Source organism: Acanthochromis polyacanthus, chromosome 18 (genome assembly GCF_021347895.1).
Source record: "Acanthochromis polyacanthus isolate Apoly-LR-REF ecotype Palm Island chromosome 18, KAUST_Apoly_ChrSc, whole genome shotgun sequence".
Taxonomy (NCBI): domain Eukaryota; kingdom Metazoa; phylum Chordata; class Actinopteri; family Pomacentridae; genus Acanthochromis; species Acanthochromis polyacanthus.
The window spans coordinates 6,348,130-6,374,355 of record NC_067130.1 but is presented as its reverse complement, the minus strand read 5'-3'; the positions used below and the strand labels follow the sequence as shown (position 1 = coordinate 6,374,355).

Sequence of the window (26,226 nt, the reverse complement as noted above, 5' to 3'; positions counted from 1 at the left end):
ACTGCCCCTTTTTGTCTTTTTAATGTAAAAGTACAGCCAGCAGTAGTTAGCTTAGCATAATTGGCAGAAGCAGTGGCTAACAGCTAATGGATAACAACTAATAGGCTGCTTTTTATATAAGGCTTTCCAGAATGCACTCAAGGAAATGACTCTGTGTTTCAGTGAACATTGAGTGCAAAGTGAGGAAAAATGTGACAGGAGCAACAGACACTTGGGATTCAGAACATTAAACTCTCAAATTTTGCATCTTTGACCCACAAGATATAATTTTTCAGGCCTTTTCAACCCTGCGACCTGAATTCGAACGCCACATTCATAGCAAGCAACCCTGCACTCAGCACTTTACAAACTGATCAGTCTCCTCAATAATATCAGAAGTATGTGACAACAGAATTCAACCACGCAAATCCAACCTTCAAAAACATGCTTTTTATCTTTTAAGGAGGACAGTCAAATGCACACCAAGCACTGAGATCTACAGCAGACATACTCTGACCCGCTGTTGCCGAGGAATATTGAATTGTTTCTTGACAGCTCCCTGAGTGTCATTTTTCAGTATGAATGAGGCCTGCAGATGGCAAATGAGGTTACCATGCCAACTGATGTCCCAGTATTGAACAGAGAAGATATAGATGGGAAACAGTTCTCTGGTTAATCATGTGTTGTTAAACTACAAAGTAAAAGGAGTCCTCTTTGGCTGAAGGAACATTCGGTAAACATGATCCTCTGTGGTTAAACGTGAAATCACCATCCTCATATACTGGCTAATAATTGTTCAGTTTGCAAAAGGATCAACCATAAATCTTAACCCAACAACCACCACTGGTATGTCTTGTTGAGAGACCATTAAACAGTAATTACAGAGCTAAAGCTCATTACTCCAAACTATTCTTCTATGATCTGATGTGTAGGGTGGTTCAATAACATGCCTGTGTGTATATACTGTAGATATGCGTTTTGTAACACTGTTTTAAAGATGCTGCAAGAAATAAAAGCCCACTATTATTATCATTTACATTCGGCTAATTGGATTTTATGCTCATTTACTCATTTCCCCTTTGTATCGCATGACTAATGTTGCATATCTGGGCAAATCTGAAAGAAAATGCTTCAATTTAAACAAATAAAAGCATTTATTGAGTATTTAGAGGATTGTGCATTTGGTTATTAAACACCGCTTTACTATATATTTCGCAGTCATGACCATTTACGCTGACTGATGTCAAAGATTAAGCACAGATGGAACTAAACATTCAAGATTGAAGAGTTTTCTTTGCTGTGCAGTGAAATGCAAAATGACTGCGCAAGAACAATTCAAAACATAATTCTTTAAAAACAATAAAGCATTAAAAAAGTCACAGTGTCTAAGTAATGAGGTAGAGCTTTTGATGCCAGACAACAAATCATAAACATCTAAACAATAGGCTAATAATTTGTTTCAGGATATATAACATGCAAACTCACCCCAAGGAATGTATCAAGAGATGCAACTAAAACCTTGTAGATAATCATGGATTTTTGATGTATTTTTCGCCTAAGAGGATGACAATAATATTATGGTTGTGTTGTTCTGCCACACAGCAAATTGGTGACAAAAGAGTGGACAAGCTATTACAACAAAAGCCTGTCTGTGGCAGTAACAGTTGGTTTCTTGATCTGTCATGCTGCTTCTGTTTTGGCCATGTCATTGTGTCTGCATGGATGTCAAGCTGTCCATCCTAAGACGCTTCTCGTCAGAGCAGAATGAACCTGGCGCTGACACTAATAAAGAGCTCCATCTGCGTCTGGCAGGCAGAGGCAAATGAACCAATTAAGGTCTGGCGAAGTCTCCTCTTTGCACCTATTGGCAATGGCAGCCGTCATCTCCATCATGATGAAAAGGAGAGAGAGCGAGGGTAATTAAATACCAGCAGGGGCCGGGGGGGCAAACCTAATAACTCTCTGTAACAAGCCAATAAGAGACTTTATTGCTTAAGGGTTCACATAACCCAAAGCATGTTAATAGTGAAGACGATCACTTACTGCACACTAACATTCAGCCAGCTAATAGGTCCTGCAAGATCCTGGGAGAAAATTGACCTTGTGGAGAGATATCTGGAGTAGCTATGAGGCAAAGTACAAAAAGCCTCTTATGCTGCTGTTTATCTGCCACAGTGATCTCGCCTGCTCTAGTCAGAACTGGCTTTTCATATGAACTCCAAAACACTTTACCATGCTGGATAAATGTACAGTGTTGAGCCCTGTTGTAGCACGTTGCCATCTGCTGGGAAAAGAATGCTTGCACAACAGTTCTGCAGCAGATGTGAATGCTAGAATTAATACTCACCGACCATTATTATTGCCTCTGACCACACATAAAGAAGCAGCTGAAAGATGATGGGACAGATGGTGCTATAATCATCCTGAGCATTTGTTTGATTTGTTCAAAAATATGTTTGATTAAGACTGAATATGCTTTATTCTTATCAAGATTTTTGAAGATTTTTACTGGGAGGAACGTATTATTCCAAAAATATTTTTTTCAGACTGTTGACAGTATTTTTTTCTTTTAGATTTATGTGACTGATTAAAAGAAATATCCCAAATGCCCTTTGTAAAAAAAAAACCTTTGACTATGATGTGTCAACAAACTAAATCAAAGGTGATTTTATTCTCTGTTTACGTTTCACAGTTGTGAATGTTAATGTAATTCAGGGCATTTTTAGACATGATAAAAATGTCTAAAAATGCATACTAGCATACATTTTTACTAAATTTGTAATAAAAATATTTTCTTAATATAATTACTCATCTGTAGAAGTTTCATGTTGAAATATAACCCATTTTTAAGTTTATTTTTTACTCTGTTCATTGGCTCCACTCTTCTCTCCAGGGCGTCGGTTACAGCCGGACACGTTCCTACGGCAACGAGCTGAAGCTTCCTCCTGGAGGATCATGGGAAACGATTCTGGCTGCTGAAGCGGAGGGAGTTTCGAAATATTTAACCATTATCTACGATATAACACCTAAAAGCTACAAGTATGTTATAATTCTCGCAAACATTTGATGTGAGCATAACCTGTGAGTAAGGCCTGTGTACTCAGGTTAGGCTTTTTAACGGAACAATTCTCCGCGCATCAAGCCAAATAAGCTAGGTGGCTAATGCTAGGTAACTGCGCGTTAACGGTTCAAGGAATGGACGCGTTGTAACAACATGAAGCATGAACAATGTCGGTTATTGACGCAACCGCAGAACGATTTCTTAGCATTAATAAGAGGGATATATGTAGCTAGCTGTGAAGCAAATCAGAATGTCCACAATGCAGCTAATAAACTTGCTGCTCGTCAGCCAAAGTCGTCTCGACCAACCTTTCCCGAATGCATGACTACGAGGAAGAGCTGATGCTTCTTTTTAAACATGGACCTGAAGCTGGAGGTTGTGTTGTCATCCAGCATCAAACGGAAGAAGCCATGGCCACGGTTCTGCTGGCTTGGCCAGGTAAGGAGATGATTCACAGTAAAGGGAGAAAGCATTTGAGCTGGTGATGACACTAAAGGATAGCTGGCTATGTCCATGTACAATGATAAAATCTGTGTTGTCACTCCTCAGGAGAAGGAGTCGGTTTTTCTGTTAGATGACAAACGGATCAGTGAGATCAACCTGGCATCTGGTCGCACCAAGAAGAGAACTCCTAAACTCCATCATTTGCTCAACAGTGTGTTAACAATGGCTTCATCCCAAAATGGTGAGCTTAACGTCAAAACAAAACAAAACATCAGTTTAGTAGTATTGATTCTGATCATACCCAACTTCGTCTCCTGTTTCTGTACACCTGGCATAACGTTCAGTCTGTGAAAATCTTACCAAGAGTGTCTACTATAGTTGATGTATCTTGGTCTCTGTGTTTATGGCTAACAACTTGTTTGGAAGTGGAAAACCTGAAGTTTAAAACTTGCATTTTGATAACAATGCAAGTTTTAAATTCTAAAACAACCACCAGGAACAAAACAAAACAGTTTCTTCCTATAGACTGTCACTCCTAAGAGCAGCTTAATCAGTCCATAATGATAGTGCTCCATTGCATTGTTGTCCCCCTACCTCTTGTGTATATAAGTGTCAGTAATCCTGTTTTGTTAATAATTGTATTTATTTATATCACTAGAATCTACACAATTCAATTTAATTATGCTGTTTCGCACATATTTGTGGCAGTCAAACACTATAACAGTCAAACACTTTTTTTCCTTTCCTTAACCTCTTGTCTGCTGTGAAGTACGTGTCATTTTTTGTGTGAATACTGTCAGAGCAAATAAGAAATTGAGTCACATTACTTATACACACATACTTGACCAATAAAGCTGATTCTGGTTGTTTTTCAGGCATGTGGCTTTGCGGACTTTTGGTCTCAGGAGAACTGTTTCTGTGGAACAGAGACAAAGATTTGTTGAAAACTGCTGCGGCTGTCGAAGAAGTAATTCAGGCTATTACTCCTGCTCAAGGTGTGTGCTATATAAAGACACACATGGTTGGCTAGGTGGCCGGCAAGCTGACTGGTTTAATCTGGGATCAGTTTGCATAGCTTTTGAGCATCTTGTGTGGATTGTAACATGTTAATATACCAATTCAACCTTAATATGCTGTTGCTTGGAAAATCTTGATGCAAGATATAGAAGTACCTTTTTGTCCTGAATTCAACCATGGCTGCAGGTTATGAGTGAGTGTTTGATGATGTTTACCTTATCTGTGGTGTGGTGTGTGCATTTCAATGAATTATTAAATCTCATATCTGTGTATTTTCACAGCTTCCACAAGGCTGTCTCTCCAGGTTTCATGGGATGGGATGCGGGTTCTCCTGGTAGCCATAACTGGGCAAGTGTTCCTGTGGGAGTGTCTGAATGTGAGGGATTTGACAGGACTGCGAGATGGTCATGTCAAGGGACGCTGGGCACACATACAGCCCCTTGAAGATACCATTTTACCTTCTTCACAAGACAAAGAAGCATCCCAACACACCATCTTTGTGAAGACAGAGGTCGGTTTACTGAATTCAATTCATATGCGTCATGTTTTAAACTATGTACAACTTTACAGCACTGTTTTTTATTTTCTATACGCCTTACATTTTATTTGATCTTTTTCCAAACGTCCTCAGGTTTTGGGTGATTCCTGCTTGTCAGCCTTTGTTTTCACGTGTGGGAAGAAGCTCATCATCACCTGCCTTAAAATACAATGGAAAGAATGTCATGTAGGGTGAGTGAACAGGTCTGTGTAAGGGTCAGGACTCCCCCTGGTCATTATAGCAGTTAATAATCCATATGTTTCTTTGTAGTTCTTTGGGATACAGTATACAGTGGGCTACGAAGACATACCCCATGTCTCATCTCACCCCACCCTGTCAACCAGTAAAGTCCAGAGGTGCCTTGGTGTCGGCCATCTCCCCAGACGGCCGACTGTTAGCCGTCGTCCTGAACCAGAGGCAGCCGAAGGTGAGCATCTGGCCTGTCTGCTTCATCTTTCACATTGTAATCACTTGATTTCCAGGCTGTTTATTTGTAGCTATGTGAATTAAAATGTGTATTTCTTGTTTTGGAATGCAGACTACACAGGTCCTCTTTGTGAGCACACAGAATTTTGTCTCAATATCCAGTGACCTTGGAGGATGTGGAAGTAAAAAAATGGAGATCCCTTCCAAATACATAAGGTCAGTATACATAGAATAGAATAGATCTTTATTGTCATTGTTAAACAACAACGAAAGACAGTTTAGCACCTCTTTGGATTAGCAACATGAATAGAACAAAAGAGAACAAAGCCATTGCAAAAAAAATAGAATAAAGATCAAATTAAAATAAGATTGCTCTGTGTAAGAACAAGAATAAAGATAAAATTGCACCGTGAGAGCAAGATTGCACTGTATATAGTAAAATAAAGGAAGTAGTATGTGCAAAGGCTGCAGTGTGGGAGGTATTGCACTTCAGCAACCTGTGCCATCCATCTTTTCTTGGTTTGTTGGGATACAGAGGGTGCATGTAACAGCCTGTGGGAAGAAGCTGTTCTTTAGTCTGTTAGTGTTTGTTTTGATCGTCTGAATGACTTATGTTGTGCAGCAGTCAACTCATTGAGCTTGGCATCTGGCGAGATGTTTCAGAGATCAATGACTGAATTGTAGCTACATGAATTAAACAAGAATTAAATGGCACTGTATGATCACATGCTGACATCCCTGGAAAAGAAAAGCTAATGTGACATCAAGACTGCCACTTTGACTTTTGAATGTGGTACATCACTCCAAGCTGTTTTTAAAGAATGCCTTTGTTTTTAAAGCATCTTTACATAACTTCTCTTTCAGGTCCTACTGGGTGGGCAGTGTCAGCTGGTCACCTGAAGGCCTTTTCTTGGCCTGTGTTCTGAAGAGAGGCTCCCTTCTTATGTTGACTCGCCTTGGAGGGCTTCTCACTCTAACAAGCTCTGGCTGCAGTGTTGACTTCGGGCCTGCACAGTTCCTACCACTACACCCTCTGGTGACATACAGGTATACTTTAAATGGAAGCTTTCCTGCTTATTAGAAGTTTTTGGTTTGTTTGGGCTCCCATTCTCATTCCTCTCCTCTCGTCTTTTGTCTATTTTAATGATTGTTTCACTACTGGAAAGTGATAGTAACACAGTCAGAAGGAGCCGAGTCATTGTCTCTGTTATTCAAAGCATGAAGGAAGTGTGACACATATGATGTTCTAATATGTGTTATTGATATTTTTGCTCTCAGTGACAAAAGACTTTGTTTTTGCACCACCTACAGGCCACCAGTGTCTGCAGCCAAAGGGGAGGCCACTCTGTCCAGCTCTAGCCTGTCCGTGCGGGATGTCCTGAGGCAGCGGTATTCTGTGACCTGGCATCCACGACTGATGTATTTCATTGTGTCTGATGGCTACATGGCCACAGTTCTGAGGATGCTAGACAAGCCTTCTCCTTCCCTCTTACTGAAAACACTTGTAAAAGACACTAGCAAGGATCTGGAGAACGCCAGTCGGATTCTGGACAAGTCACAGGTGATTAAGCAGTGACTTATAGAAGTGAGAAGAGTGCTCTTACCTAGCATAGCATTGGTCTCTGTATGTTCTTTTTGGAGGATTATTCCTGACATTTCAGTTTACTCACATTTATTATTTTCAGATTCATGTGAAGGCATGGCTGGAGTCAGTATCGTCCTTGAATCGAAGTTGCAGCCTAGAAGAGTTCAGATCGACTGTGACATGTGGACCCAACACCACAGACTCTGTCATTTCAGCAGATGGATCCACTTTGCCTGCTTTCCTAATGGAACAGCAGACATTCGGTGGTACCAGGGAGCTTCTTGAAAGTGTACAGGTCAGTCAAATAACATTAGATAGAAAATTACAGTGTAAAATTTAGTATGAAAATGACTGGATGAAATTGACTTAGAAAGTGTCACGACCTATGTGCTTGTTGCTTGATTCAGCTGCGATGGCTGTTTTAATCTCTTGTTTGTGTGTCTGCTTTCCCAGGCTCTCTTCGAGGATGACTCTGATGTAGATGGACTTCCTGCAGGATCCCACTTGCAGGATGGTGGTCGTTTGGAGTTTGCCTCAATGTTTGATACACTCCATGCCCTGGACACACACACTGACAGTAGTCCAGATCATGAAAAAGACTTTGCTGAAGCAGACAGGAAGGCTCCTCTTCTCCGTAAACTTGGGAAGATCCAGAGTAGGCTGTTAACAGCCTGGGCTTTTGGCTTGTCTCTAGGAAATGCTGTGGAACACAGAACCCGTCTGCTGAGGCATACCCTTTGCTGTGTGGTGCGATTTGCTGCTCTGCTCCATTTAATGCCCAGCTTGATGGTCCAGACTGGAGAAAAGAGCACCTCAGTTTGCCTCACACACCTCATCAAAGCCCTCCTGTCATTTCTCCCCTGGGATAGGACTCCCTCAGATGGTCCGTGCTGCTTAGGGCTGATGGTGGAGTTCAGTAAACGGATAGTACGTCTTCTGCTCACCCCTCACCCTGACCCCTACCAGACCAGTCAGTGTGATGTTTCATCTCAAAGTCTGTCCCAAGTCATGCTCATCTTGCAGCTGGTCTCACATTCTCTTGACCAAACCTACAGCTTGCAGCAAAAAACTGTCTGGTCCTCTGGAGAGAAGGAAAGTTCCTCCCAGCCACCACAGCTCTGGCCTTCAGATGTATACTATGTGCCTCTGCTGCAGGATGAAACGGAAGGGAAATCCAGTTCTGTGCAGCAGGCTAGACCTGTTCCCCAGAGACCATCCAGCAGGTAGGCACAGTCTCTTTTCCCATTTTATACGTAAGAGATTAGGAGCAAAAGGTTAATTGTTTCACCAGATGGTTGCTTTCACCATCAGTGTCATGTCATGGATTGTTTAAATATAAGGCTGCGTCAAAGGCTAACAAGAACTGTGCTTTTCTTTTTTTGGCCAGATTGTTGGGAGTGTGGCAGCTGGTGTACAATATCACCCAAAAGTATATGGAAGAACTAAGAAGCTTTCAAGACTGTGACGGCTGGGAAGAGGAGGAGCAACAGTTGTCTGTCATCATGCCTCAGATCCAGACAGCTCTGCAGGCTACAGGAGAAAAGCTAGAGGGAGGCTCTGCACTGCTGAGTTACCCAGGTCTGAAACTGAAGAATTACTTTTCTAACTGTGATGCTAGCTAGGAAATAAATTGATAGTGACTGTTAATTTAATATGCAAAAGGTGATGGACAAAATTAACTGTGGGCTCAGGAGTCGCCCTCTGCTTTTTTCCATGTTCAATTTACTTTTTATTTAATTTTAAGCAAACCAAATGCAAAGTTGCAGTAGAGTAATTTAACTATTGCTTAGCTTTAAATTTTACTCTTGTTTCCCCAGGTGAACATCTATACCTGTGTGGCTTCTACCCAAAAAGTGCAGATGTGTGGCAGCTACAAATTTGTGAGGAAATTAACAAAAGTAAGTATCGTTGCTTCAGCTTTCCTTCAGTTTTAAGGATAATAGTATATAGTCAATGTTCAGATTGAAATAATTCTCATGTCTTTCTGTTAGGTTGTGGTCGTAGTGTCTTCCAGGAGACTCGGCTTTGTCTGGCACTCCTGTATAGTCTGTTATCACAGTACCATCTGAGAGAAGCCCAGGAACTGGGGGACCACATGGCCCAGCTAATCCTGCACAGGGCTGGACTCCACAAGGACAATACAATAGGTTAGTCGTTGTCAAATTTTTATCTTTGAGTGAGTTCATGCAGTCAAATTGTAAGTAGCTTCTGTTTGGTTAATAACATCAAAGATGAGGGATGTAGGATGACACTGGCATGTCAGCAGTATCAGCCTGTAAATGCTTGAGAAGGAAATTTTGGCATTGGACCAAAAAGAACACTGGCAAGCAGATGGCACCTGTCTAAATTACTTAAGTGTTACATGGCATGTTTTACAGGTAAGTGGTTTTATTTTTGTGCACAGTGAATGCTTACACTTGAAATTCATTTTATTTAGTGTCTGCATCTGCCAGAGGCTCCTCATGGTAGGCTAGTCAAGTTCATTAATTCCTCTACAGGAGAATTTTGATGTTCTCTGCATCTAGATAGAAAAAATATGTTCATATGTTGGTAGTGGTAATCAGCCAAAATGAGTTTGGAAGTATTAGATATCGGCATATTAGATATCGACAAAAATCCAATATCTGACGTCCCTGTCAGGGTGCTAAGAAAACAATATATGTTTCAATGTCTTACATTTAGTTCAGAAGCATCTTTATATGGCAAAGTTTACTCCTCACAAGCCAGTTTATTTGAAACATGTTGCGTTGTTTTCTTAATTTATTAGTTTTATCAGGGATAATGCTCATAAACATTATTGAAAATGTGCTAATTGTAGCTGAAATGCAAAATTTTGGCTGTCAGCTGCACGGATTAGGTTGGTCATTAGAACAAAACACAACAAAGTCACCAAAATATGAGGCAACTGAACAGAAGATACAAGATTTAAAGGAGTAGAGCATCTACAACAGGACATATTTAATCCAAGCAGTTACACAAAATAATGCTAAGCAGACAGTCACCCCCCACAGTTAGGCATTCTAACAGATAATCATTATTACATTGCAAAAGATTACATGTAATTGGAGATCTGATTGCTTTTTATCCAAGTTTTGTTACAACAGTGTCCCTTTTTGATCTTGATGTGGTTAATGTGTTCCCAGTATTTTAATCATCATTTTGCATCATAAATGTGGTAAATGAGTGAGGTGCTAATCCTTTGGCCACAAATCAGTCAGCAAAGAATTAATCCCTTCAGGTTCTGGAAATTAGAATTTTGCTCCGTTATGATCAACAGTATTACACAAAAGTATACCAGAAATTATGTCATGGCTTGAAGTATGCAGCATGGGCATTAATAAATGTGTCAACCATGCATATACTGTAGGTCTGCCTTGATTTGTCACAGTAGCAACTGGTTTATTATTTCAGAGTTTAAAATGTGATTTTTGATCACACTGGCAATCAAATGTGTTGAAAGTAATTTCCAGTGAAAAGCCAGCAGCCATAAATTCATAGAGGGAGGAGAGAGAGATGGGATACCGACACACATTTTACAGATGATCTCTCTGGAGAGAAATTGATGGTGTGCATTGGGTTGTATGGATGAAATATGTCACAAATGAAAGAGAGCTAGAAAGAAAAATATGTTTCCCCAGTGAGTGCTCAATCGTTGTTTTAGGATTGTCAGGAAGGCAAGCTCCAATGATATTTAGCCATTGGACATTCATTGTGGACAAACCATGAATCCAGCTTATTTACACAACAAGAGTAATTCTCTTTGATTGGAGGACATGTTATTTATTGTGCCTGCCTTTGTGCCCTACAACAGATTCTCTTCCTTGCTCTTGGCTGCCGATGGACCTCCACAGTGATGCAGCCTGTGCAGTGGTTCAGACTCTGGGCAGATTCATGGCCTCTTACTTCACCAACCAACCGCTCTACATCCTGCCCCCTCACAATGTGGCCGTCCTGCCTCCTTTACATTTACCTCATGGTGTGTTTCCAAAACGTATTTGTCAGCTAAAGATGTGATTTCTTCAACAATGTTACTATTTGGTAATAGATTATTTTTTCTCAGCCCCCAGCGTTGGGCGTTTGGTGCCGCTGTGCCAGGAGGAGGTTGCTAAAGCAGTTCGACAGCAGCATCTCTCAGAAGTATGGACGGTGGACTATGCTCAGGACCTGCTCCTGATCGGAGGTCTGCTTCCTGAGACTGTGTGGCTGGCTTATCATCTGGGGGACTGGAAGACAGCAGTGTCTCTGAGCCTTGCCTACACCAGTTACTGCACTGACCGTTTAGATTTCATGCGGTCAGTTCGAAAACATAATAAACAAGGCATACAACTACAACACGTTAAATTCAGTTTCAGACTTTAACTGTTTGTTTTTTTTAAGGATGTAAAATCTTTTATGACAGGCTCAGGAGGAGAGAGCAACACCTGCCAGCAGCCTTAGAGCCAGCAAGCATTTTTCAAGCTGAATTGGAGTGTCTTCTCGACAACAAGACTGACTCTAAAGAGTTCACAAATAAAGATGGTGACAAGAGCTTTACAGGTTAGTGAGACCTGAGAACTGAAGGTGATGCAAATGTACTTGGAGCCCTTTCATTTTGATCTTGGCGTTGCGTCTATTCATTTTTCCAGATCTTTTGGAAGGAGAAGACTGGGAGTTGTTACAGGTTTCCATACAGGAGATTCTGAAGGCATCAGTCATGGCGGGAGTGAATGTTATGTCCTCACCTTTGTCTTCCATGCTGGAAACAGCCAAAGACCTGTGTTCTTCCCTGGTTGCTCTGGTGCCAACTGGACTGTACCTGCCTTCCCCACCTCTCTATTGTCCACAGCCTTCCCCGAACACACAGGTAGAGTAATGGAAGATCAACTTACAGACTCAGAAGACAGTACATTTATGTATAGTCTCTGTGATTAAATGCTGTCTGTGTCTCCTGGTTAGGACCAAATCGGGACAATGATGCAGTTTGCAGAAGTTGCATGTCGACACAAAGTGTCTGGGGCTCTCCAGAGATTGCTCTTACTTCTGAGATCTAGTCGTTGTTGCTATCCTGCTGCCCAGTGGTACGTCAGCCGTCTGCGCCGTGCCAGACACCTGCTACATAAGGTACGTTTTTACGAATTTGAAGAGTTTTTATTTGATTTAATGAGAGGATTAGAGGTTTTTAAGCTAACAAGGCTGACATTTTAATTCTAAATAAAGAAAGGAAGTCAGGTGTAACACTACATTTCTCTTCCCCTTAGTTTTTCTTGCCACCAATACTCTTTTACTTTACTACACATTCATTGGTTCATCATGCAAGTAGGAAATTGGAATAAAGATAAATCACCAAATTATGACTGGTTGTACTCTGTCTAATAGACTATAATTGTGACCATAACTTGCTTTGATGTTGTCTTCATTAGAACAAATATCTGCTGTTGTTTTCAGATCAAGAATAAGTATTCCTATCCATCTGCTGTCAAAGAGGAAAAGGCGTTCCCAGAGGGACTGATGAGGTTTATTGCTCGTCACGGATTCTTCAGACGGGGGCCTAAAAACGACGGTCACCTGGACCCTGACACCATTCAGACTATTGGTAAGATTCAACTTATAGTGAATTGTTGACAACTTAAGTAAATATCTCATTTCAGAATGTATTTAATAGATATATTTTTGCCACCAGTCTGCTTCAGGGAGCTGTGTGCTTTATGCTGGATGCTTCATGTGAGGGATCAGCTCTCCATTTGCTGCAGAAGGTATCAGGCTGCCAGACAGCACGGTAGAGATGAACAGGTATTATATTTCTGTTTGAGAGTGTGACATTTTAATGTATAATTCACCTTAACCAAAGTTGCCCTGTGTATGTTTATGTGTATTTGTATCCAATAGATGTCTGGTGATGCAGAAGTAACGTCTGCCTGTGTTGATGCTCTCCACTGGGCCCGTCGTTTTCTGCCATTCTGTCGCTTCCTCAATGCTGAAGAAATCCTTCAGGACATACTGCTCAGCCTTGTGTCTGAACTACCGCCTACGTCTCTGGTGACATTTCGTCCCCTAATTACACATTTAAGGTAAAACAAGGTGACTTTGAGAGAGCAAAGGTTTCATCCCTGGCTGTTACTCTTCTTAGGCTGCAGACACACTGGTCCAAGCTTTCCCGGAGGAGGAGGAGTCTGTCAGAGTCCCTTTGAGAGAAAAGTATAACTCACTGCTGCAGAGACTGAGGCAATGCAGAGTCCTTGGTAAAAACACCTCTGGTTATTATTATCAAGTGGTTTTGAAATGCTTTACAGCCGAATAGGCATCCAGGTCTTCAGATATTGATTTGGTTTTTTGCTATAACCTTTAACTCACATGCTGACTGTATTTTATTCTTGCTAATTCATTCTAAAACTATTAAATTCTGTACAGAATGTACTGGAAACTGTAGATATCTTATTATTTCCAAAAGGCCAGGGATTGGTCATAACATCAGTTCTTTTACTTTTACTCGTGCTGCTTACATTTTGTCTCTGCATGATAATTTGATAGTCACTCTTTCTGGTGTCTAGAAGGGGAAAACGAGGAGGAGAATGAGCTGATGATGATTGTGATTCAAGACAAAAAAAGGCAAAGGAGAAAACATCTGGCACGCTTGCAGAGACACCTGGCTCCCCCTGTGCTTCATCTGTGGGAGAAAGAAGAGGAAAAGGAGGACAAGGGAAGCAAACATGGGATGGCCATGTTAAGACAACTGTCTCTGGGTACAAGCTTGAGCACCAGCACCTTAACTGAATACGGCTTCCCTCCAGTGTGCAGTGATGGAGACACAGCAGAGAATACATCTGAGGCCATCTCACCTGAGCAGCACTGCAGAGCCTCATCCAGGTAGCCAGCGTGGAATAGTAGCTCTGCCATTTTTCTGGCGTCTTATGTGTCTGTGTTGTGGCTCATTCTCTGGTCTGTGTTGTTCTTTTCAGACACAAAAGTTCTAAAAAAGTGAAACAAAGAGGACATGCAATGAAGACTGTTGTTCAGATGGAAAGTGTCATTCAAGAGGAGGGTCATCGAGGCAGTGCCAAGGAGAATGAGCCGCCCTCCCCGCCTGTGGTTGGCACCTGGGAGTTTGAGCTGGAAGATGAGGAGTATCTAAATTTCCTGGAGCTCTTCCTCAGCTATGTGCTTGAAAAGGACAGCACTGATGGAGGGGACTCAGGCAGCGAACTTCCTCTGCTGAAAGGCTTCTGCTCCCAGCTGAGGGAGAGAGAGTTGCATTCTCTCACCTTCGATGTGCTCAGCACTATACATCGTCGTCAACGAGATGGGCACCATTCTGCAAGAAAACACTTCAGCAATGAACCGCCAGTGTTCAGAGCTGGCTGTTGCTACAAGCCTGTAAAAGAAGGTACATCTCCTGAGCAGCAAACTCCCTCTGTCTTGAGTGAAACCCCGATATCCAGGACTAGCCTTTCTGTCAGCTCTCATCCTGGATGGAGAACTGGGAGACAAAAAGGTTTGTTTGGCCTCCGACAGCAAAGCCGCATTCCTGTAGACCAAAGAGTGAAAGGAGCTCCTATTGGTTCTGAAACCAGCCCTGTTCAAAGTGCCTTTACCACGGGGAAGCCATCGGAGAGCTTCATATTTGGCTCCTCAATGTCTGTGGAAGCTGTGACTGAACTGCAGCAGGGCCTGGATCCTCAATTAGAAGCTCAGTTTCCAGAGCTGGCCAGGTTGCTGGAGTGGATGGTACGCTGGGCTGACAGAAGGGTGCTGCTGGGACATCATGGTAAAAAGAAGAAAGATAAAGGAGGAAGAGTTGGGGGAGCAGCTGATGAGGGAGTTGTGATTCGTGTCAAAGCCTCAGCACCTGCCATCCTCACGTCCCTCAGTTTGTTGGAGTGCAAGTACTCTGCTTTACTCGGGACTGACCGCTGCAGTGCCCACATCCAAGTACCGGAAATGCAATTGACCGTAGCCCCTGTGCTGCACCCTGAGGTGGATAGGAAGCTGGAGAGAGAGAGCAGCGTGGATACAGGCTACCCTGGATCAGCCAACACTCTCATCGCTGGTCTTGATCATAACCTACAGCAAGAAGACCTATCCATGTGAGAGCCTCTTGAGTTACTCACACTATTGAGCTGCAAACTAACACATATACATAAAGGCGACTTTTCATAATCCAGCCTGTGTTGTCAATGCAGTTATTTCAGAATGTGGGTGGTCAAATGGAATCTGTTTTTTGAGAGATAAACCTTGGTCAGAATATGGAAAGTCTATGGACAATATGGATGGTCAGAGATTGTTAAATCTTTGTTTGAGAAAGACAAAATTGGCACCATCAGAGCAACTAGATAGATGATGATAGCACAGTAGTCGTAAAAATATAAATGCATGCCTTTACTGAATTTTTTCTCGTTTTACTCTATACATGATCATTTTTTGGATTTATATGTGATTTGTTTCTTTGCAGTGCTTCTTGTACAGATGAACCAGAAGAGCTGACATTTCAGAGGACGCCTCTCCCTTCTGACCAGCATCAACTGACCTTTGATTCACTGCAGAGACAATCCAGTTCCCAGCAACCATCTCTGGATGACTTGGATGTTACATCTGAAAAAGAAGGTGCGATTAAAAACTGTACTGGATCTTTAAAGTTGCTGTAATACAGATCTGTGTTTCATAGAACACTGACTTGTGTTTCTGATATTTACAGGCAGAGGTAGTGACAGTGAAGGCTTGGATGTGTCTTCCTCTGATTCTGATGGGAAAATCTCTGGAAACATCTGCACACCCGAAACAGTTAATATTTCATGTTTTTATTCCCAGCATTCCTATGTATCATCTAGGTTGTGAAGAGACATAAATAATTATTGCTTTTCCTTTCCAGAGTTTAAAGCTTGCAGACCTAGATTTGTCAGAAAAGGCTGACGATACGTCCAGTTCCACCTCTATGTAAGTTCTATATTTAAAATGATTTACTTTATGTGAAGGTGTAAATGTTTTTCTCTAGGGAGAGCTGTAGTAAGTGACTGTTGATGTTATAGAAGAAGCTTTTTAAATACAGCATAACTCTTTTTTATATTTTGTGTCTTGTAATGCACAATGTTTACTATAGCTGAAGTTAACTTTAATTCTTTAACAGCAACCTAGAGGTTATAAATATAAAACATAAAACCCATTGAGTCATTTCCACATTTTATTGGTGGAACCAAAAACCAAAACATACCAAAAATGCTGCAGAAATTGAATATTGAAATTGTGTGTTGTTGTTTAAGCCGCAGTTATGCTGGAAGCCTACATCCTCCTCCACACCCAGAGCCCCCTGCTCCTCCCACTGTCCAGCCTCAGGCTACAGTTCGTGCAGGACTTTCCGATTCAGCTGCCGTGCTGCAGCCCAATACAGCTGTAGATCCTCCAACCCCTCAGGCACAAAGCTCCACAGGTGATGCACCTGCTGTGGATTCTACAACCGGCAATCAGACATCGACCGGCCAGACTCCAGCAATGAGACAGCGTCTGGGTGAAGACTTATTCAGGCTGGTTCAGGTAAAAACAGCCTTACAAAAGTCAAGATTTGGAGTATTAAATTAGTGCTTACCTGAAGGCATTTGTTCTTCATTACAGAATATCAACTACATGAGTATGATGGAAGTTTTGGGAGCTTCATTTTCCAGCCTACAACTTGCCCAGCAGAGCTTTTCTTTGGCCCAGTCTGACATGAACTCCTCACACCCTAATGTGCCATCATCTTTCAACACCAGATTCATCCCTCAACCAAACGTCGTACCCACTCAAAGTACCATGTCTGCAGCACCTCAAGTGCATTCATCTGTGCCAAACACAGGATCCAACAACCCTCAGCTCTGTCAGAACCCTGTGAGTATGTTTGCAGCTCAGCCTGCCATGCCAAGCTCAGCGAAATCCTCTTCAGCAGGCAACCAGTATCAAAACAACATGAATCTACCCTCCAGTGCCAGTGGTGCAGGGGTAAATAATCAGGTATTTGTGAAATGCTCTCTTCGATTGTAACCAATTGTCTTTCTGTGTAGGTAAATACTTAAATCACAGTGAAACCAGGCTGAACGCAGTCTCTGTTTTCCTCAGGAAATGCAGCCACTTTCTGTCCAGGCACCAGAGTCACCAGAAATCCAGTTGAGGGAGAACAGGAGGTTGATTCCATCCTCCCAGGGGCTCCTGGCCACGACTGACACCAGTCAAGCTATTCATAATACTCCAGGACTGCTGCCTTCTGATGGCAGCATCCAAAATGATTCCACATCTCAGCTTCTTGGCCTGAAGTTACTTCAGCTCCACCGTCCTCTTTCTTTGCCCCAGGAAAGTACCACACACTATCCACCAGTGCAGCTGCAACAGATGCTGCACGCTGCAAACCCTGCAACTGTTTGCAGCAACGACCAAGCAACCTCAAACAGATCAGGTGGAGAAAAAAGAAACAAACCTTCAGTTCCAAAGAGACAACTGAGTTTTAATCCTCTGCAAGAACCAGCTCTCAGAAACACTCAACCCCACATCTGGCCATCAGAGCAGTCCAGAGGTCAACAGTTCTCAGTGCTTCCCTCTGCTTTACCAGCCCACACACCTGCACCGATGCAAAGCCTTCGTCCGCTGCCCTTTGAGTCTGTCTCACACAACAACGTCACCTTCCCCAGAATACCTTCACCATCTACCTCCAGACCTTCCACTGTCATTGCAGCTACATTACAAGAAGCACCTGCGATCAAGCTTCTACATATTGAATCCAGGCCAAAAATGGTAAGCAATACTTCCATTACTTCAACATTTACATTTTAAATTGTCTTACTTAGTGATATCTGTCTCTCCCACAGATGCTGCCCCTGGCTGCTCCTCCAACTCATATGACCCGTCTCATGTCTATGGAGGAACTGAGTTCAGTGATGGGGAGGCAGAATGCTGAAGAGGCCCAACTGCAGCTGCTTAGAGTAGACACGTCCACTGAAAGCACCAGGAAGGCTGCTAATTCTTCAGGCTCTAAGTCCAGCAAAAGGCAATCACATATTAGTTAAATGCTTAAATGGTTTTTGTTTCAACCACTGATTCTTTTGTTCACTTTACTCATCTTGTGCTGTTCATAGGCAAAAGAGGAGAGAGGGGAAAGCCGAGAAGGCAAGAAAAACAGAAGTGACATTCAGACCAAACGAGTCTATCATCCCTCCACAAGAGGTAAAACATTATTAATTCTAGTAAGAAGTTTTGTGTGCTTGCAAATATTAAGCTGTGGCATCACAGTCACATGTATGCTTTAATTTAAATTCAGCCAGAAAACGTGCCTGTAAGTGAGGATCCTGCAGTTGTTGAAGAGGTCACCCCTGTACGGGATATTACAGGTGATTACCCCGCATATACCTTTTACACAGATAAACTGATACACTGTGTATTCAGAAGGCTTTGGTCTAAAAAGTAAGCCCTGTACACTGCCTGTTCATATGCATACATTTTTGTCAAAAATTCAAGGAACACACACCCCTAAAATATGGAACATAAAGATCTGCATTTTTCAGCTTCAGTTTACAGTGACTGAAGTTAGAAGATTGCTACAGCACCTGAAATGGAATGCATAAATTTAGTAGAAGCCCTTTGATAGTACCAAATGGCTTCTACTAAATTTATGCATTCCATTTTAAATGTCAGACTGAAGTTTCTCTTAATCTTCAATATAATTAATTGAACAAATTTAATTGAAAATGAAAAGCTTCTTTTGAACTTGCCATAAAATTAAGGCTCCTGAAAGGTTTGCTGAAGCACCCTGTGGGAACTTTTAGAGTCATTTACACACATTAACATGTATACCTCTTGATCAGACAAAAGGAACCATTATCACGTCTCATTTACAGTTCTGTTAATCTGACATTGTGTCCCTCTCAGGATCCTTTGACTCTTCGTTGACTGGTCAAAGATTGTTGGAAAAGGTCGTGTCCACTTCGGCTGAGCTCCATGCCTTTGCTTCGACACGTAAACGACCACCAGAGTGCCATGATGCTTTCACCAACACAGACCCAGGTGAGCTAGTGTTGAGGTCAGATTTCATGCAGTGTCATGTTATTATGAGAGGAAACTATGAGCCCATTTGCATTTAAATGATAAGAGGTTTGACTTTTTTGATCAGTCAAAAATATTAGCATAAATTTGATGCATCTTGCCTCCTTTTCATAAAATACAGATTTGTTTCGATTACAAGTTTTACAAAAGAAAGAATCTAAACTTATCTCACTGTTGATTCTTCCTCTTTCAGCCTCTTCTCCGATGCTGGTTGATAAAGCCGTGTCTGCCCGGGCCTCTGTGACGGCCAGTAGCCCTAAATGTAAGTTCATTTGAAAATCCAATGCATTGCTTTCTCATGTGGAATCAGAGTGACACTGTGTATGTGTGTTTTGTCTATATAGCGCAAAGTTCGGGAATTTTCCAGATGTGTAATGAAAACCACTTTCAAGACGCAGAAGAGACCCCACAGGAACCAGAGAGGATCCTGGTAAGAGTCCAGATGCGCAAGGTGAACTCAGCACGGCATATGGATGAGTACAGCTCTTTCCTGCTCTGAATTTTGCTTGTGGATTCTAAAGATGTGTCTGAATACATTAGGACACATAGTTACACTGTGTCCTGAGTACATCATACATATTGATCATTATCTAAGTGAGAAAATATCTCAGCAAGTTCAGTTGTGATCATGGTCCCCTGGCTCATATTTTCATCCATGTTGTACACACACATACCCATTTGGTCACATTCTAATGAGGAGTTACTTTAAATAATGGAAATTGTCCGTTTCTTTGCTTCATCATCTTTGTCTTGCAGGACCTGGGTGGCCGTCAGTTTTTAAGTGTTTTAGATTTAGAGGACATGATGCAGCATCAGGATGTGCTGCCGTGTCCCAGCCCAGGAGCACAGGATGTTCCTTCTATTCGCCCTTCTTCCCCTACTTCTGCTCAGCTTCATGTTCTTGCAACATCTGTTATAAGGAGTTCTGCTGCTGGTGCTGATCCACAACCCTCAGTTACTATTCCACAGGATCTCCTGACACCGAAAACTCACCCAGGTCTTTTTATGAATTTTTATTGAATGTTTTATACAGTTATGTCTTTATGCTGAATACAATCATGTCTGGTTTGCAGCACTGCACTGCTAGTAATAATCTGATCATCTTCCTATTATATTTGTATTTCCTAGATATTCCTGAAGAGTTTCCCTCCTTGAGCCACATTGAGCCCAGTAGAGTTTCAGAGAGAATCGCTCCACAAGACAGTGTGATGATTGATCCGTCTGACTCTGAGGTCTGTCAGGCCATAAAAACACAGAGTCTTGCACCTCGTGGAGCCTCCTCCTCACCTCCCACAGTCTGGTTCTCCTCTCGCCTGACAGAGCTGGACACCCAGCTGGCTGCTCTGCAGAACATTGCAGATCATCTGGAAAAAGACTTCTCAAACTCCAGGATGGTACATAAACATCTTGTTTTTGTACTGTGTATATCCTGTTTATATTTTTAACGTCAACACAGTTTACAAACTGACTTTTAAGCGTGACACGTTGACATAGATCTTTCGTTGTTTGCTCTGCTGTCTCTGTGTAGCTGGTGAATGACATTGAAAAGCTCACCCCAGATGTGGCTCCTGATGTGAAGACGAAGAAAACTGTCAGACTTTCTGTCCCACAGAAAGGTAGGACCAGAAACTATTCATCTAAAATAGAAGCTACAACTGTATTGTATTCAGTGACACTGCAAGTTCCTGAAAACAGTACAGAATATTCAAGCAAATGTAATCGAGAAATATATAGCACTTTAACACTGCTTTGAAAAACTCACTTAACATTGGTTCCATGTTTTCTATAACAGCGTGGCCACCAAGACCTGATCCAGATCTTTTATTTGAACGGAATGCCTATGAAGACGACAATCCAGAAGATGAATATGTGGTTCCTGAGAGAACACCTTCTTTTCATCATTCTGCTTCCCCTCACAGTCCCCAAGCTGGCCCTTCCTACCTTCAGACCCTACCAAGTAAAAACATTTTTCAGGCATTGCCTAATGAAAATAAATAAAAAACAAGCTAGTGTGCTGAGGCAACTTTAATCGCTCTTGTTTGCTACTGCTAATGTTTTACTAGTGTACTATTTGAGTTTGTGATGTTAGATGGAGGAGGAATTTCACAGCATTATTGTTGTCAGGCACATTCCTGTAGTAATGTTTCATCCTTCCTCTATAGGGATTGAAGATCAGATTACTGAAGAATATGGGTTGTCTCATGTGTAAGTTCAAACAGATCTGAGGTTTTTTAGCCATTTTATTAATCACATTTTCTCTTAGGAATGTGCTTACCTTCATTTCCTTCCTCTTTGACACTTTTACAATATTCTGCCCTCTACTTGTCAATCTCTAGATGGGCAGATGAGGATCTGGCTCAAACTGGGCTATCCGATACAGCAGAACTCTTAGCCGAGTTGGTAAAGGAAGGCTATTTATCTCCAGCTGACTTGGATTTGTCCTCTTCACAGACTGCACATGCTAACAGGTATAGTACCTACTAAAAATGAGAGAGATAGATACATAGATAGATAGATGGATAGATAAACACTTGGTGTGGGAAATTTAAGAAATTCAAGTTCTTAAAAAAATTGCTATTTAAACAATTATGTTTATCCCTGGACTGAAAAGTAATATGACCTGCAGCAGGCAGGAACAGCCACAAACCAGCTGGATGTCACAGAAACGAGTCCTTCCAGAGGATGAGAGGAGAGAGCTGAGGATCTGGATGAGAAGGAAACAAAGGGAAAGACTGGCTGTGTATCAGAAACAAAGGGAAAGCCTGAGAGAGAGGGAGCGCAAACCTTTCTCCAGCTCTTCAGCAGCGGTGAGATATGGTTGCCTTTTTACTAGAATTGGTATTTCTAGTGTATGCTATGCTGTTTTGTTGTAATATTAAATCCGCTTTGTTGTTTACCCACTTTCTACAGCAATCAACAAACAGAAATCGAGCGACTGTTGGGAGAACCGAAAAGGAAAAAGAAAAGTAGGTACCTGTTGAGATTGTCTATGCCCCCAATGGACATGCACTTGCTCATGTTAACTGGTATTTCCCTTTTATAGGTTTGTGCTTCTGGAACAATTCAACCAGAGGACCCGTGAGGCTTGTTCTTTGGCCAGGGATTTTCCCAACTCTACTATAACCCTGCACAGTTCTTCTGAAGTTCTTCCAGTGACCTCCACCGCACGGTTGACCTCCGCTCCACCCCCACACAGGTATTTTCTGCAACAGTAACTTGACCAGGATCTTGTCTCATTAAATAATAATAGTACTCAGACTGAGCATGTGAGCTAATCATCAATTATTCATGAATAATTCCAGGTTGGTTATTAGATCAGCCTTTAGATCAACATTCATTTTACAACTGAGGGTGTTTGGAAGATGAGGTGGAAATCTGACCACTATAGGATGTTGTTTTGGACTCATCTTCATGTGTGTACAACAATCAGAATCTTTAGAGATCAAAACCCATTTTGCACATATGCAGTTGCAAGAAAACATTTGTGAACCTGTTAAAATGACTTGGTTTTCTGCAGTGTGTAATAGTCCACGACAATGAAAATAAAATTAAGATGCTTTCAAAATAAGTGTCATTGATAGTTGATAATCATCGGTCTGCTTTAAACCAAAAAAGCAACAAAAAACTGAATAAAAATTGAACATTCTTTGGAGGGTACTCACCACCTGTTGTCAAACTCTTTTTCTTCATTTCTCTAATGATAATTCTTAATGACTCTGGTTGTAATGATGGGGACAGTGACATACTACAGAATTAATTTAGCTGATGCCTCTCTGGTGGTATTCTGTCGTGCAAAAATTTAAACATCTAAAATGCCTAAAACTATTACCCAATATTGCATATAAAATATAGGATGATGACTATCTTTTTTAGGACTTCCAGTGCTGCTGTTGTTGATAAAAGAAGTCTTAAGCCCCACTCAGGACAAGCTCCTCCCCATCTTCACTCACAGTCTGCGGATGTGCCGTGGCAGCCTTCAGAAGATTTCCACAGGAGACTGGGACTACATAGACCAGGTGTCTTAATCATTAAAACCTACACTGATTTCTCACCTGTAAAAAAATGCTTATGTAAATGTTTTCCCACTTAATACCATCTAAGATTGTCTACAATTGGCAAACCCTATTTATATTGTTTGACTTTTGGTTTTAGCAACGTTTTTGCCAAAAGACCGTCTGTCTCAGGTGACCAGGCGTGGCATGATCTCTGACACAAAGAGCCAAACTAAACCACACGCAGCCAACCAGAGTGAGGAACGACATGTTGGATACCAGAGAAAGATGGGAGTGAACAGAGGTGTTGGAGCAGGTATAGCTGTAGGAAGAGGGATCCTGTGGGAGCAGTCAAGAATAGAAGAGAGAGAAGAAGTGGACCGTCCAGAATTTAACAGGCTGCAGGGCCCAGAGGGGTCTAACATTGTAAGAATCCGGCTTTTCATGTAGAATTTTGTGTAATCCAACCACTGTAAATGTAAAATAATGTCTCAGTCACTCTCAATTGATTACCTGGTTCAGTTCAGTTAAAGTTTGTTTTATTGCTGATAGTGTTGTTGCAACTATTTTAAATGCTTGACTCATATCTTCATACTTTGTTGTATGTTTCACAGGCTTTGGCTGGGATTTTCAATGACCAGGATGAAGGTGCCAGAGCTGCTGTTTCAGGGATGGACTGGTTGGACAATCTCTCTGGAAGCGCAAGCAGCACCCTCAGCAAAATAGACTGGGCTGCTATCGAGAGGATGGTGGCTGAAGAAGAATCTTGAGTGTTTCAAGGACAGAAAAAAGTGCCACCTTGATATTTAAGTAGATGATATATTACCTGAAAAATAATATGCCAACAGTTCTTGTGCCATTTGCAAATATTGTAAATTAGATGTGTTTTAAACTGTGATAATATAACGTTTCATACACTAAATTGATTTTATATGATCAACAGTGATATTTAATATCATAAAAATATCTTTATAGGCTGTACGTCCCACTGATGTCTGCTGTGATGTTGTGAAAATGTACGTTTGTGTCATTTGTGTCTAAAGTTTTCTACATTTATACTTTATTTTTGCACACATTTGGCTGCCTTAACAAATAAAAAACTTCAAGGCTGTTTCTGTCCCTCTTTCTTTCCTATCGCTGTTCCTCACAGGAGCCTCTTTACATGGTTTGTTTTGGGATCCAGTGGGTAGCTCTATATTGTTATTTTGCATATTTATTTTTATTTTTCATAAAATTGGGGGGTAAAATAGGGGCCCAGGCATAGCATATTCAGTCAGAAGTTTTGTGTTGTTGCTTAGTATATTGATTTGAGTAGAGGCCTGCTCTAGGATAAAGTGATTTAGCTAATTTCTGTTAGTGAATTGTAACAAATAAACAAATATGATGCGATCGAGTTATTTTAGAGCACTAATTGCATAATCATATTAACAGCTATTATATTTAAGTATAAAATGATTTTAAAAAAAGCTATCAGCTTCACCAAAGTGAACATTTAAATACGATGTGTAAAACTACTTTTTCCTAATATTAAAAAAGGGATGAGATGCTTTCATGCAAAAAGCGTATTACTGCTACTTTCCGAAACAAGGCTACGGTGCCGATAGCAAGTGCCTGCGCAGAACCATATGCGCAGAACAGCCGCAACGATGCGAGCGAAACAGGAAGCGAAGAAGAAAGACTTCCGACGGTCAAAGGTGACGTTCGTATTTGAAAACATGGATCCCAAGAAAGTGGATGAAGGTAACAACTTTTTGTTGTTGTCACGTCTGTATGTTCAGTATAACGGTAATTTTACACGAGTTTTATTTATGGGCTCTTTTCCGAGCTTGCTTGACGTTCATCAGCTAACGGTGGCTACATTATTTTAGTAAAGCTACATGAAAACCAACATGCGTCGCTTCTGTTTTAGCTAGCTTATTTATTTTCTGAACTTAAATGTTCTGCCTTGAAAGAATTCACATTGCACCGTTAAGTTTAAATAACTGTAAAAAATCACAGCTTTATTGCCCTTAATACCTGTAAGTATAGTAAAGAAACACGAAGTGCTTTTAGTCCTGAAACAGTTTAACCTGACATATTTGTTGTTAGCTAACAGCTATAGTTACATGTTTTACCACACAATATTGTTTTAACGTATTGTTACATAACATTGATGTTAAACATAGCAGATAAGCTACGATATGTTTCTGTCAGGCCTGTATAGTATTTGAAAAAAACTGACATTGTGTTTTGTTCTTCTGCGATATATATTGAGGTATGAAAAACCACAACAGTTTTCACCAGGTGATTCAAATAACTCATGATTAGGGTTAATTAGGGTAACTTGATTGGTGCATGTTTATAAAAATAAATCAATAAATAACGATACATTAAAACAATATATTGTGCAGTCCAAGTTTCGAAAGAGGCTGTCTTTAAATGTCATTAACTAAAATCACCTTGTTTGTGCTAACGCTCTAATTTGAAGTTATTTAAATAATTCCATGTACATTTTGATAATATGACACCTATATAAAGCTTAAGGGGTTATGCTCTCTGTTGTTATGTAGATAGTATTGCCTCAATATTAGTATACCATGAGTTTTTACATCATTAGTTGTTTTTCAGCTTTCAGTATTTCATGATCTTGCACTGTGTAGAATAATATTCTGATTTTAAAAAAAATGAGAGATTTTACCTCTCAAGACCATACTGAAGCAGCTACGCATTCCAAAGAGAAAAATCAAGAAAGCTTCAATCTCCATTTTTAAGCAATCATGCGAAAAAGACATTATTACAGCTTTCATTACAAACAGCATACGGTTAATGCTTTACTCTCCTCTTTTACAGGAAAGATGAGTGGTGACGGAGACATCGGATCTGTCATGGGATTTTCTGGGTTTGGTATGTGTCATTCAGCACACATGGTTAATTATTGAAATTTTTTATTTATTATATGACGAACTGATAATATAAGTTGTGACAGTCATAGATCAAGTTATTTGATTTGTGCTTTCCAGGTAAGAAAGCCCGCACCTTTGATTTTGATGCCATATTTGAACAGACGAGGCGAACAGCAATTGAGAGGAGTCAGCGTGTATTAGGTGAGTTTGTCCTCAGTCATAATAAGACAAAAGCTGTTTAGTTAACCTGAGTCTAATTGTAATTGGTG

The 26,226-nt window shown here is 41.1% G+C and overlaps 2 protein-coding genes across 6 annotated transcripts in view; both read left to right on the top strand.

The window, feature by feature from the left end:
* The first annotated feature begins 2,880 nt into the window (after nt 1-2,880).
* cplane1 (ciliogenesis and planar polarity effector 1) lies at nt 2,881-24,186 on the top strand. 3 transcript variants are annotated; one of them, XM_051938676.1, is made up of 49 exons: nt 2,881-3,478; nt 3,590-3,725; nt 4,360-4,479; nt 4,783-5,012; nt 5,133-5,230; nt 5,310-5,466; nt 5,578-5,681; nt 6,330-6,512; nt 6,777-7,026; nt 7,151-7,345; nt 7,504-8,273; nt 8,438-8,628; nt 8,868-8,948; nt 9,042-9,197; nt 10,862-11,026; nt 11,111-11,342; nt 11,450-11,586; nt 11,676-11,893; nt 11,986-12,150; nt 12,475-12,622; nt 12,710-12,819; nt 12,916-13,065; nt 13,157-13,268; nt 13,578-13,893; nt 13,986-15,110; nt 15,476-15,627; nt 15,719-15,804; nt 15,893-15,957; nt 16,281-16,551; nt 16,630-17,004; nt 17,110-17,778; nt 17,853-18,031; nt 18,120-18,207; nt 18,302-18,371; nt 18,910-19,044; nt 19,304-19,345; nt 19,428-19,513; nt 19,840-20,080; nt 20,212-20,477; nt 20,612-20,699; nt 20,876-21,040; nt 21,246-21,288; nt 21,420-21,551; nt 21,695-21,890; nt 21,994-22,049; nt 22,127-22,279; nt 22,957-23,099; nt 23,236-23,501; nt 23,690-24,186. In XM_051938676.1, exons 1-49 carry the CDS (start codon nt 3,398-3,400, stop codon nt 23,843-23,845), a joined length of 9,753 nt encoding a protein of 3,250 aa, XP_051794636.1. In that variant the 5' UTR covers nt 2,881-3,397; the 3' UTR covers nt 23,846-24,186. The 3 variants fall into 3 exon arrangements, with proteins under 3 accessions (XP_051794636.1, XP_022050340.2, XP_051794635.1); XM_022194648.2 differs by having other exon boundaries at nt 19,277-19,345; XM_051938675.1 differs by having other exon boundaries at nt 2,882-3,478; nt 19,277-19,345; nt 21,710-21,890.
* Nucleotides 24,187-24,718: 532 nt separating this feature from the next.
* LOC110951541 (WD repeat-containing protein 70) overlaps nt 24,719-26,226 on the top strand; it is a 45,687-nt gene continuing 44,179 nt past the window's right edge. For all 3 annotated transcript variants that reach the window (XR_007937623.1, XM_022194650.2, XM_022194649.2), the window contains exons 1-3: nt 24,719-24,815; nt 25,905-25,958; nt 26,075-26,158. Coding sequence is in view for 2 of the 3 variants with exons in the window: in XM_022194650.2 (XP_022050342.2) it covers nt 24,722-24,815; nt 25,905-25,958; nt 26,075-26,158 (232 nt within the window). In the remaining variant the exon portion in view is untranslated. The remainder of the gene's footprint in view (nt 24,816-25,904; nt 25,959-26,074; nt 26,159-26,226) is intronic.

Bases quoted from the DNA above. Each gene is read 5' to 3' on its own strand.
- cplane1 (XM_022194648.2), top strand. From the start codon at position 3,398: ATGGACCTGAAGCTGGAGGTTGTGTTGTCATCCAGCATCAAACGGAAG. The intron at 11,027-11,110 runs GTGTGTTTCCAA...ATTTTTTCTCAG, and splicing joins TCCTTTACATTTACCTCATG to CCCCCAGCGTTGGGCGTTTG. The intron at 21,891-21,993 runs GTGAGATATGGT...CACTTTCTACAG, and splicing joins TCTCCAGCTCTTCAGCAGCG to CAATCAACAAACAGAAATCG.